The sequence below is a fragment of the Corvus hawaiiensis genome, chromosome 5 (genome assembly GCF_020740725.1).
Source record: "Corvus hawaiiensis isolate bCorHaw1 chromosome 5, bCorHaw1.pri.cur, whole genome shotgun sequence".
Lineage (NCBI taxonomy): Eukaryota > Metazoa > Chordata > Aves > Passeriformes > Corvidae > Corvus > Corvus hawaiiensis.
In genome coordinates this window covers 26,614,492-26,627,460 of record NC_063217.1, presented here as the reverse complement: position 1 = coordinate 26,627,460, position 12,969 = coordinate 26,614,492, and the positions used below count along the sequence as shown (strand labels likewise).

General features: G+C 42.0%; 1 protein-coding gene across 5 annotated transcripts in view; it reads right to left on the bottom strand.

Annotated features, from left to right (window-relative positions):
* GABRB1 (gamma-aminobutyric acid type A receptor subunit beta1) overlaps positions 1-10,695 on the bottom strand; it is a 127,082-nt gene extending 116,387 nt beyond the window's left edge. For 3 of the 5 annotated variants that reach the window (XR_007203611.1, XR_007203612.1, XM_048303562.1), the window contains exons 1-3: positions 10,523-10,695; positions 10,338-10,429; positions 10,195-10,262 (exon numbers count right to left, since the gene is read on the bottom strand). Coding sequence is in view for 3 of the 5 variants with exons in the window: in XM_048303562.1 (XP_048159519.1) it covers positions 10,195-10,262; positions 10,338-10,429; positions 10,523-10,620 (258 nt within the window). In the remaining 2 variants the exon portion in view is untranslated. The remainder of the gene's footprint in view (positions 1-10,194; positions 10,263-10,337; positions 10,430-10,522) is intronic. The other 2 variants (XM_048303566.1, XM_048303567.1) reach the window with 1 other exon arrangement.
* Positions 10,696-12,969: the final 2,274 nt, after the last annotated feature.

Genomic DNA, 12,969 nt, shown 5'->3' with positions numbered 1-12,969 from the left:
GATGAGAAAAAACCAGCACAACAATTGCTTTATTTCAAGTTCCTTCTAGCCCCACAAACATCCTTGGGAAAAGAAACCAAATATGTAATTCATAAAAAATGTTGACTGCACTGTAAAAGGTTCTATATAGTACTATAAAAAATAATCTAAACCACGGTATTGCTGTTTCAAATCTGTTGAAAAGAATTAGCCATCTGTCATGACAGCAGCTTGACCCGATGGGCCCTGCAAAGCAGCAGTGAGATCAGCGGGGTCCTGCTGAGCCAGCAGTCCTGTCCTGCCGAGTCAGGCCCTGACGCTATTCCCTGGCACAACAGGTTGTCCCCAGCAGCGCCTCTTCCACTTACTTGTTCTCTATGATCTGGAGCACCACTATTGCCTGGATTTCCAAACAGAAGCTGTGCAAAAGTCACTGAAACCATCAGGTTCCACAATAAACCCAGGTAATAAGCTTGCCTGAGTAATAGGTCAGAATCATCTGCCTATTATTATTTAACTTATTTTTTTTTAAAGTGTTTGTTTCCAATAAGATAGTGGCTTAACAGCTACCCTGCTGTGGGAGGAGGGCGGGAATAAGCATGACTTTTACTTCAAGAGAAGAAGTGACTTTTAAACAAATTGGGGGGGAAAAAAAAAGGAAGTTACTTTTCTCTTTCCTTCTGGGAAAGGAAACCTACTTTTAAACTGGACACCTTAATGAGCAGTGTTCCTGGATGGACCTTTGTTTTGTGTTACCTTCTGAGAGAAGAAGGCAGTTCAGGAGATGAGCTCTCATTTTAAATGCTTCTGGCTTCTGCAGATGTGAAATGAAAACACCTGAGGGCACTGAGAGCACTGCTGGCTGTTCTGCTACTCTTTGCCAGTGCTGCACTCACTCCTAATAATGAGTTGAAGAATTAATATTAATACCCTTTAAAAAGTAATTCTCAGGATATATTTAATGTCTGTTCTTTGACTAACTGGAGTGCTTACAGCTACTTTGAAGACACTAAAAGATGATAAATTCAAATCCATTGTGTTTCCTAGTGGACAGTATAACAATATTGTACACACGTCACACTGCAAAATGTCCAGAGACCAAGGGTGACAGTGCAGTATCACATCATTCATGAGAATACTTTTGACTCCTCTTGTGTCTCCTCTTACCTATTCCTCTTCTAAGGGGTTAGAGCAGTATTACTTTAAAAACATCCCTGTTCCAGTGAGAAATTGAGGAGATCAAACCCAGAGAACTACACTGGTCGGACATGGGCCATATCTCCCTATTTTGTCTCTGGCAGTGGTATTTCCCTGGTGTGATCTAAAAGGCAGAACTGTGAAAACTGCATTTAGAATTACAGGGTTCTGGGAAGGGAAAAAGGAAAGATTCACGTTATGGTAAATTTTCAGCACTGTAGGGATGAAATGGCCATTGGGATAAGACACTCCCAAAACAGGAAGAATTTTTAGCTTCATATTTGGAATTGGTTCACTGAATTGATCCAATGTAGAAATTTCCAAAGATCAACTTTCCCTGATAGACCATGTCACATTGGTGAGAAGAGTCAAGACAATGGCTGTAAGTGGTTAGTACTTCGGTATGTTTTGTCATTATATTTTCCTGATATGTGCTACTCCTTCTCATCATCTGCTCTGTACTTAACTCTGAGTTTCTACTAGGAATAACTAAAAAGAAAGAATGTATTATCTGGAATGTAAATAATCTTTAATGTATCAAAAATTCACACCCTTAGTGTGCTTCTGAAAAAGAAACTCATTTTTCTTGACAGTGGGAACTGAAAAGATCTATATTCAGAATTCATTTCCAATTGACACCAAAATGACAGTGTATTTGCTTCCTATTAGTTTAGGAATACATGGAGCATTGAACAAGTTGTGAAGACTGTCAAGCATTACAGATTTCACTCCCAGCATGTAACTGATGTTCTGAAACTTTTTTCCCCCCCAGTTGGTCCTGGTGCAGTAGCTAAAACAAACTCAGAATTTACAGGTGGATGTCAATCTCATGCTTTGTTCCCTCCATAGGAAACCAGTGACAAAGCTGCACTGCCTGTGAAATGCGCTAATACAAATGAAGCCTCCGAACCTCCTCCATTTCTCTCCTTGACCAGTGGTATTATTTTGATCAGTTACTGGCTTACAAATAAACCACTGGTTAAAGAAAGGATAAATCATAATGGAAGAACACAGGATAGGAGGGTATCATTCCAGGCTTCGTTATTCTCTCATGCTGTTGAAGAGCAACAACACAGAAAATTGGAAATAAATAAAGGTTTACAAATTATATAAACTGGAGAGCTGAACTGCTCCTGCAAGCTGCTGAGTAAACTGCTGAGCTGGTGGAGCTAATATGTACTTCATTTTAGTGGTGTAAGAAATTTTATCTGTGAGCATATTCATTGAAAACATGGGACTATCAGCATCTAGTCCACCTGGATGGGACAGGAGTCCTTGGTGCACTGCAATAATGAGTACTTACAGAAGCTCCTGAGATACAGAAGCACGAACATATCTACCTGCCACTCATGTTACTTCAGTTACACTTAGGAGGCTCTTCAGGTTAAAAATATGCTGGGAAATTAACTGCACTCCTCTTTTAATATGATTAAGATCCTGCATAATATTTAGACACCGTTTATCTGTTTCAACAGTTTTAATTTTGCTAACTCTTCAGTTCTTTCTACAAGCAATTAAAAAAGACATGACTGAAATTCTTCCATCTCAGTCAAATGGATTGATGAGTTCTAATGGAGAACATTTATTCCAACTTTTAATTAAGTTTGGCAGTCTGAAATCATTAATCTTTGCTTTGAAACTATGTACTGTAATGTGAGCATTTAAAACCATACAAGTCAATCTTGTTATAAGGTGGATGTCTGAGTGATAATGCAGCTTTCTAGAAGCTGCCTTTGAATCTTTTAAATTACCTTTCTGTTACATCATCTTTCCTTGGTTCGTGACATGAACCATTAAGGATTTGCCCCAGCAGAGGATGCAACCAACCTCAGTGTTACACTGCTTTGGCCAAAAGCAACCTTTTAATCCTGAAAGGTTACTGTAAAAGTTGATAGGCAAGAAATCTGGTCTACATATTCCATCCCACGTAAATCTTAATACAAAGTTACTGCTTAAAGAATCAAACACACCGCATTACCTGGTGTTATTCTGCTGGATTATCCAGTGACTCTTACGACCAATTTCCTTGTGAACATATTTGCAGTAGTTTAGCCTTTGGGGTGGAAATAATTTCATTCTAATATGTTTTTTGGAGCACTACCACAGTTACAGGCATTTTTTAACATGAGAGAATTCTACAAGGATGATAGTGCATACCTTGAGATCCTGGGTTCTCTTTCTTGAAGAAAATAAGGAGTCTCAAAGAGCATTAAAGTATAAAATCTTCAGGTAGCCATCTTGGACGTTTTCACCACCTGCCAGAAGACCTTATAGTTGTTTTTTCAGCCTTTACTGATGCTTTGAAGTACAGCACACTTAAGATGGATGGGAGATGAGAAACCATAGAGAATTCTCCCAAGCAGCTGCTGTTCGGAATACCGTGATCAACAAAACACATCAGCTGCAGATACTTCTAAATGAAGGCAATCTCTGGCTTTGATTTAACAGTTTCAGCTGTTGTCAGAGTACTCGGCATCCTATGAACACAAACAGCTCTTTCTGGTAACAGCTACTGAGGTTGTTACTGTTCCTCCACTGAGGTTCCTCCATCTGACAGTACGAGTGTTCCCTCTCTTGGTTGCACAGCTTCAGCTCCAGGTCTGTATTGAGCTGCAGTTGGTAGATGATTATTATGGCCTAGAGGAGGTATGGAACCTTTCAGACAATAGAGTACAAAGTAAAGCTGATTAAAAAAAAAAAGACTAAGTTCTGCAGACATTTGAAATGTATGCTTTGAATTTCCTTATGAAGAAAAATGCTTAGTTTGGAACATTCTGATATTCTCTTTCAGAAGTCAGATGTAAAATCCAAAATCAGAAGTAAAAGGGAAATGCAGTTGTGGAAAACGTGAAAGCTTTTCATTAAGCACTTACCCTGTCCTGTGCACAAGAAGAGAAACATGAAATTTAATTTTATGGATTTCTTTTTCTTTTTTTTTTGAAAGAAGTTAATTTTGGGGAATGGGTCTCCTGGTGTTAATCGTTGACTATTTGGGACTGTGAATGTTTCAAAAGGTTTGTACCACTGAACTGTGGGACTTGTGCACATTAACAGATCAGCTGGATGTTTCCAGCAGTCACAGCACAGCCATGTTGTTTGATGCAGGTGCACAAACAGGCAGGGCTGGGGAAATCCTTTCATCTTCCCTTCCATACAACTAAAAAGCCTATCTCTTTGCAGGCATACCCCTTATTTAGTGAAATCCTACATAGCTTGAACTGGGTGCTAAAACTTCCACTACAAAAGGGCAGGGTGTCACCCCTCTAATTTCACAGGCACCACTGTGATACGATTGATTAACCGTAGATTGTGGGAGTCAGGAGAGTTGCACTTGTGGGGAACCGTGAGTTTAACATTAGACAAAAAAAATATGTATTTTCTAAAGGGCATTCATAGCTAGTTTGTTTAAGCCTTGAAATCAGAAGAGTACTGTGCCTGTCAGCCTAAAAAGAAAATCTGGACTACAGTTTATATCAGCCCTGAAGCTGGCCTCAAGTTTGTTCGACGTTTGAAAAATTAAGATGCATCTGATTTCTGGATCATATGAAGCAACATTTACATTACTGCTTTACAATTTTTGCCTATTCATCAATTTTTTTGAAGGAATGCTTATTCTTGTCAAATGAAAAACAATCCAAGAAAACATCCACTAAGAGTGACACAGTCGTTTAACCTCAAGCTGCCCATTTCTACATTCATTCCATGTTTCACTCTTTATAATATAATTACTCCTGTTTGGAATAGGCAGTGATGAAATGATCTGGCCTTTATGTATTATTACTTGATTAGTTTTTCTATATTTTCTGAAAAAAAAAAAAATCGGTTACTGAACATTCTTATTAAAGTGCTTTTGCATGTCCTCCATGCTCTTTAGGATAGTTGCCATATAATAAAAAAGTATTTCTCCTTTCTTCTTCTGCACTACAGCTAAGTAAATTTTCATTAATAACTATTAAGCTTTATGACTTTTCAGAAAAAAAAATCAGTTTAATCTGTATGAATATCTTCAGGTAAATATATTTAGACCAAGGACCATTTATTATCATTTGTGTTGCCACACTGGCTGGGGCTAAAGGAATTTTTGACGTTTTAGTTCTATATGAACAAGACTTATGATTACAAAAAATGGGACTTGGCTGCTCTGATGCAAAGAGCCAATTTGGTTCCCCAGGATTTATTTCTGATGTCGAGATTCACAACAGCCGCCATGCTAAATTCTCAGATACTTAATCAAGACAGGAAGGAGGAATAAGATGCGTGAAACTCTGGCTATGTTAGTAAATACAGCTTAAGTCTTTCTCAATCTGCAGTACACACACATACATAATATATACATACATTTTTATGCAGTTGGATTTTTAAATTATCAACTTTACCAAAAGGATACAAAAAGTGAGTGGTTTAAGCTAAATTAAATTCTTTCTGGGGCAAAAAGATGTTACCCAGCAGGTTGGGATGTTGACAGCATAAAAGATATACAAATTCTCAGCAAGATTTGTGGCTTATTTGGGAGATCACGTAAATATAAAAGGCTTGAATACAAGTTTAGAGAAGCTAAAGAATAATACGTTCTTTCCATGTTTTCTTTAACTTCTTTTTGCTGGGACATGAAACCTTCAGTCTGCAATCACAGAAACTACATCATCAGTGTGAAATCAGTATGGTAGGTCAGGAATAGTGTTCCAAATATAAAATAGAGGTCTTTTTTCTTTTTTTTTTTTTCCTCTTTGGTGTCTTTTTTAACTACTCTATAAAAGGTTCTTTATCATATGCACTGTTTTTTTAAACTTTAGGACATGTACATGACATCTTTTGCCTACTATAAAGGTTTGACCACCTTTTTTTCAGTAAGGAACACATTTTAGAGAAAATGACATCATACATCATGAATTTTTTGAGAGTCCAGCTATTCCTCTCGACTGTTTCCTAGTAGACAGAGCAATACATTATTTGTTTGTTTGCCCTGAAGCATGACACTAATTACTGCCAATCATTCTACCCATGTTTATTCTTGATATACAAGCAGCACCTTCTGCTAACCACATAAAGGCATCAGAGTAAACCAGACATCACAGCAGCTTAACAATCTAGTAATAGCATGGTTCTTAATGAACTCTATATTTATGTAAACTTCTATTATACTTAAGGAACTCTGTCATGAATGAAAGTTAGCTGAACGGTCATTAACTGAGACAAGGAGAAGGGTCACCTTGTACCTTTGTAAGGGAATGCTTGCAGTTACTGTAGCAAGGCTGTGAAAATCAGATGGAAAACTAAACTAAAACTTATATATCACAGTATATTAGGGAGAAAGCATGGTTAGAACTGGGCAGTGCTCACTAGGATGTTTATATTCTACTTCTCCTGCTTGTTTGATGCATGACAAGCTCTTCAGTTGCAAAAATCAACATAAGACAACATCTCTGATGTCAAATGGGAGAGTCGTAAGAATAGATGCTTCAATTAATTATTCCGTAGAAGTTAATATGGCAGCTCACCACAGTATTATTGAACTACCAAGCAGCTATAAAACAATGCTATTTAATGAGCTGAGGAGATGAGGACTGAGTGCTAACAGAGAAAAACCAGAACAGAGAAAAACAAGACTGTGTAAGTCTTGGTTCATTAACTGAGTATAGTATTTCACAATAGTCTAGTAGATTAGAACAAGCCACTACGACCAGCCAAGCTGCTTGAACAGACACTTACTGGTGCTCACAGAATTCAAAATAATTCTATTGCCTATATCTGTGGCAGGGCATATCACCCCTCTCCCCACCACAGGTGGCCAGTGCAGACAGGAGAGATAACCCAGGCAGGCAAGGCCCAACAAGTATCATCTCCTGGCACCAAAAGGTCTGCCATCTTAACAGATGTGGGAAGAGATAAAACATAGGTGACCAAAAGGCCTGTTTTTACACTATAAAAGTACTACAGTTTATTACAGAGGCAGAAGTCTCCTACACACACCCTGAGAAGCCTTCTACCCAGATGCCCTGAAGGCATGCAAGACTTCTGCCCAGAGCATGGACACAGATTCTGTGGTTACTTTCCTGGGAATTGAGGGAAAGGATTTCCATATGTACTCCATCAGGAACTGGATGGTAAGAATCACTGGATCGTAAGTTATATTATTTCCTCGCTAGCTGTAAAATAAATAGGTACCTTTAATCCTGTGTGTATAATACTATTTGCCTCTTTTTGTCTTAATCCTGTGTAGTAATAGTCTGTCTTAAGTCTTATGCCTGTTAGTTTTGTGTCTATTAAATAAATAATTCATTCTATACTAGCTAGAATCAGCCATTATTAAAGAACTTACAAATGAGAGTGGGTCTTGAGGTGCTGGCCACCCCAACAATGTGACTGCCTACTGCCAGAGGCCTGGGCAAAAGGCAGGGACTTACTTAAACCCACATCATCCATTCATAACAATATTTCAACTTTTTACCCAAGAACTAGATTTACTTGGACATACAAATCAGCCTGTTGACATGGCAGACAGTCTACAGCCATGACCATATCTCAGCCAGCACACCAAAGGAGAACACCTCCTTCACTGCCTTTCTCTCTCTATACATATATATAATTTTTACTCTCATTTATGCATTTATACTGGAACACAAAATTTAACTCTGTGCCCACCATGATTGGGGATATGTGTCTCCGTCACTCTGGATATAAGGCTTCATGTTCCTGTGGAAAGCCAAGAGATAAGACAACTCCCTCCAATAGAGATAGGGTGAGACTGACTGAACTCTGGGGGATCCAACCAGACCCTCTTGCCAGAAGGACTTCACATAATGAGAGTGTTGCTCTCCCGGCTACTATCCCAGTTTCCTTCAGCAACAAAACTGCCCTATAGCTGAAGGATGCTATAAATAACGATCTTCTGAAAAACATTTCTGGCTCTGAAGCCACAGAACAGTAGCTCTTTTTTTAAGAAATCTAAAAGACACAGTTTAAAAGAAGATGAATGACTTGCATATGACTGCATCAAGCATCTCAAGGCTGTGATTTCTCAGAAATAAAAAAAAAGTACTAGAACAAAATATTATTTTACTAGGTAAAAAAACCTTTTCTTAAGCCAAGATATCGACTCCCTTGTTTTTGCAATGATGGATGAAATTACTGATCATTGTCCAAAACCAGGCAGACAGTCTCTAGCAACACAATAAAGATTTTGCAACACAGAACACTCTAGATACAGGTATGTACAGGTAGTACTTGTGATATGGGAAAGCCATCTCAAACTGATTCAGAATGTTTTGCCTTCAGGAATGGACTATGGCTACAGCTACAACTGGTTGCTTCCTTCTGCTGTGAGATGTGGCATTTTATGAAATGAAAACATTTTCTTACTTTTTGACCAGCTTTAGTCAAGCTGCCCCCCTACACACAGAGATTATTCAAAGAATCTATCTTGCATATAACTTTTCTTTCCCAGAGGCTGTGCAAGTGTTAGAATGGAGAAGAAAGTTTTGACAGGTACAGGATGTAACTAAGAAATGCTGTGAGCTGGTGCAATGCAATTAATGCCCTGTGAGATTGCCATTGGAAACTGTCACATCCACTCCCCTACAGATTAACAGTATTTCAGATGTTGAGACTTTACAAGGTAAGTTCTGGACTTTTCAGAAAAGGTATTTTGGTGTTTGCTCTGTTCAGCTTTTTCCGGGTGTAATTCCATTACAGGGTAGTAGAAATAGTTTGGAATTGGAGTAGATTTGTTCTTTGACTATTTTGATAAGGTCTATGTTCTGTTTACTCTGCCCTATCTGTGTGGTCTGTACCATGTTCCTCCCTAAAAGTACAACACAGCAACAGGAACACCAGGAGCTGAAACTTGCAAAATGTTTTTGTGTGGCATTAGCAGTCTGTAGAGCTTGGTATGCTACACACAACCTGACAAATTTTGTTTCCTCCCCACTCTACCATGCATATTCATAAGCAAATATAACAGTTACACACAAACAGAAGCTGTGATATATATATAAGAAAAACAATGGAAAAAAACTAAGTATGAAAACAAAACAAAAAAAAAATCTATGAAGAGATTGTTTTAATGACTGCTATTAACTAATATACCAACAAAGAAATCCCCACTCTTGGGTAAATTACTTTGAATGGGCAAATATCACCTAGTGAAATAAACTGCTAATCAGGATGGAAATGTAAGGTTTCTAAGCTTCTTTTAACTAAAAAGGTGTTCCCCTATGTACAGAAAGCATCTTAGATTCATGCGAAATCAAACATAAGCGAGAGCAAAATGCCCATGACACTGACTAATTCAACATGATTTTGTGTAATGTTCAAACTTGCAACTGATTTATTGTTTTCTTCTGGGAAAAAGCTGTCAAATGAGGCAGGCACTGAAGAGTCACATTTTTGCTCTTTAAGCCTGCTTGTCTATTAGCATTCCTTCCTGCAGGAGAAATGAAATCAAATGCAGTATGTTTCACACCTGTAGCTACGAGACTTCTGATTTTGATAGCTGGAAACATCCTTATGTACTTATTCTACAGTGTTTTTCTCCTTCTACAAGAAAGAGAGCGTTTTCTAGAACTCCTTTTTCTCTTTACACCTTTTGCTCAAGGCTACTAGTGTGCAAAATGAACTAACTCTTTAAATAACTTAAAATGAAAACATGCACATCTGGCCATCTGCTGCTACAGCTCAAGAAACTCCAGCGTTTCCGACAGCAGCTGCTGACTACGCAAAGGGCAAACGAGAGCAAGTGAGACCCAGAACCTCAAACCTGCAGCAGGTGCTCTGACCAAGGCAGGGAGCTCTTCCTAAGTGCCACCGCAGGCATGCCAACACCATCTTAAAAACGCAAATAACTTTTCCTAGCAACTGCGACGTGCTCGGTTATTTCGTGGCGATCGCTGCGGCTCGGTACGCGCACCCCCGCGCAGCCGGGCTCCCGGCAGGTTGCAGCGCGGGCCTCGGGGCTCCGGCAGCCCCCGCACGGGCAGGGAGGCGCTGGGGCTCCACCGCCCCGGCCCGAGGGTCACTCACCATGTTTACCTCCGAGACCACGTCGATGCTGGCGATCTCTATCCGCATGCCCACATCCACGGGCGGACCTGCGGAGGGAGCGGGAAGCGGCGTTAGCGGACCTCGGGGAGCCGGGGCGCGGGTCGGGGCCGCGGGCGCCTTACCTCCGAAGTCGGGGCGGAGGCGGATGTCGTAGCCTTGGAGCAGCCTGTCCACAGTCTCCTTCACGTAGGACATGTTGCTGGGCCCGTCGGCGCTACGGGAAGAAGCACAAGCGGGTTAGGGAGGCGGCCGGGCGGTCCCGCGCCCGCCTCCCTCCCTCCCTCCGTCCGCACCCGGCGGCGCTCACCTGCGCGCCGCGCACGCCACGGCCAGCGCCAGCGGCAGCAGCAGCGCCAGCGGCAGCAGCAGCGCCCGCGGGCCGGTCCGCCTCGCCGCCGCCCCCATCCCGGCCGCCGCCTCACGGGGGACGAGCCGCGAACTGGAACTTGGTGCTGAGCGGCGAGGAGAAACAATTCCCGAGAGCGAGACGCATGCGCGCAGCGGAGCGCCGCGGCCCCGGGGCGCCCCTCTGCCCGCCCCGGCCGCCCGGGCCCGGCGGGACCGCGCCCCGGGGCGCCGAGGGCGCGGGGGGCCGAGGGCGCGGCGCCGCAACAGGTGCCTCGGGAGCGCTGAGGGCGGCGGGGCCTCGCGGGTGGCGGGGCACAGCGGGACCCAGAGCCCCGGGCTGCCGTGGGGAAGGGGCTGCCACCGCCGGGCGCGCCCCCCGCCGCTGGAGCGCCGGCTTCCCGGCAAGAGACGGTGAATAATTGCTGAGGGCGCTTCGCTTATCCCCTCGATGGAATGTTAGCCATAAAGTGAAAGGGGAATGGCAAATCCGAGAGAAATGGCACGTTTTGGCGCAGGTAGCGTTTTGCCCAGCGGCGGAGGCTCGAGGAGGCGGCCGTCCCGCGGAGCGCTCGGCGCTCCCGCAGCCGGCTGGCGGCGGGGGCTGCCCCGCAGCAGTGCCCGCAGAGCCCCGCGGGGGAGGTCGCCACTGAATTTTAGTTGCAATTTTTTAACCAATGTAATTGATCTTGCGTTTATAACGCGATTTTCTTTTTTTAAAACACTCTCGGAATGGATGCTCTAACGTAACCTGACCTCTCTTGAGCATTATTACACAGTGACTGATCGGAGCCCTGTGTGCAGTTTATGGCTTTGCCGGTGCCGCTCGCTTTCACTGCACCGTAGCGCAGCAGAAATAACATTTATCCCTTTCAGGTTCAACGCATCTCAACTGTGCGCAGCACAGTCCTGCGTGCGGTGCCCTTGGGATACGTATTGGATGCTTTTGAGGCTACTACAGCGTCAAGCGCACTTGTTTCTGAGAAGTGGCAGACTTTTGGTGATGGTTTTTGTAGCTGAAATATGCCATGATATTTGAAAATTTGATGGAATATTGATAGTTTGTGACACACATTCTAGTCGTAATTTTGAGCATTTTTTGGAACAATTTTTTGAATAATGCATTTTTCTATGAAAATTTGTCACTCTTGGAGAAGGAGCACATGCTTCCTGAGAGATGGGAGTCTTTCATCTCACATCTGCTCTCTCCAACCATACCAGTACAAGTTTATGAAAATAATTATTTTATTGATTCTTTGTAACAGTATTTAATAAATATTTTCAATTTTCTTTGACGAGTTTTATATATTTTTCTTTTCCTCCTAGTTCAGTAATTAGCTGCTGAAAAATGTGACCTCCCAGCTCAACTTGAGAGTACTTTAGCATTGCTGTTTGGAAAGAGTTTTGTTCAATTATAATTGGTATGGCTTGGGTAGAGTGCTTAAAAAAAAACAAACCCAAAACAACCTGCCTATAGACATCTATCAAAAAGTATCTTTTTAGGGTTGTATCACACACAGCCATAATAAAGTTACCTGGTTCTTCTAAAGCACTGAATTAGGATTTACCATGGAATTGTATAGTCCCTTTTACTTCTTGATGGTATGCAGCATTATATTTAGCTTTGTCATAAGCCATGTGAAAGTCAGATATGCCTGTATTTAAGGGCGACCACTGCTCTCCATGGCTTACCAAAATCTGTCTTAAGGTGTAAGTACAGGGGTTTATTCTGTTAGAATTCTTAATCTGCTGTACATTTCAGGGCAGCTTTAGTGCAGACAAGCTGTAGTCTGGACCTTGGACTGAATGCCCCTTAATGGTTGAACTGTTTCAGGTGAATTTCTGATCTTATCCTCTGGTCTGAGAAGGCATGAGCAAAGCCTGTCCTTCAGGTGTCCTGCAATCAGGGATGTCTCAGCCCAGCAAGTATATTTCCAGGGAGGATGAGGTTGTTCTTGGCATGCTGATTCCTCTCAGAGCTCTCCCAACCAAGCTGTCCTGGCTTCTGGAGACCAGCCTTGAGCTTCCTCCACTGAACAGCCCAAAAATAAGACCCAAACTGTTGAAATTCAATGCCATTTTGTACAGCTTGATTACTGGGGATATCTGGGTTCTAGACTTGGGTCTTGAAACAACCGCAAATATCCTGCAGTGTGGAAACAATACTGGAAAGATCCTTCAGTAACGAGGACTTGGGAACAAAGAGATTTATATGGTACTTTTAATAACTGTACAAAGGAGGAGCTGCATGGTGTTACACTGCCACAGCAGAGGGGTTGAGAAGGATTTTTTTTGCCCCATCATGAAGATGATGGAAACATGTCTGGGACCCATTTTCCATTGCTTTCAGGACTGAAAAAGGTAAATTATCAGCAGGACTTCCACTCTCACATGTGTTACTAGCTGAAG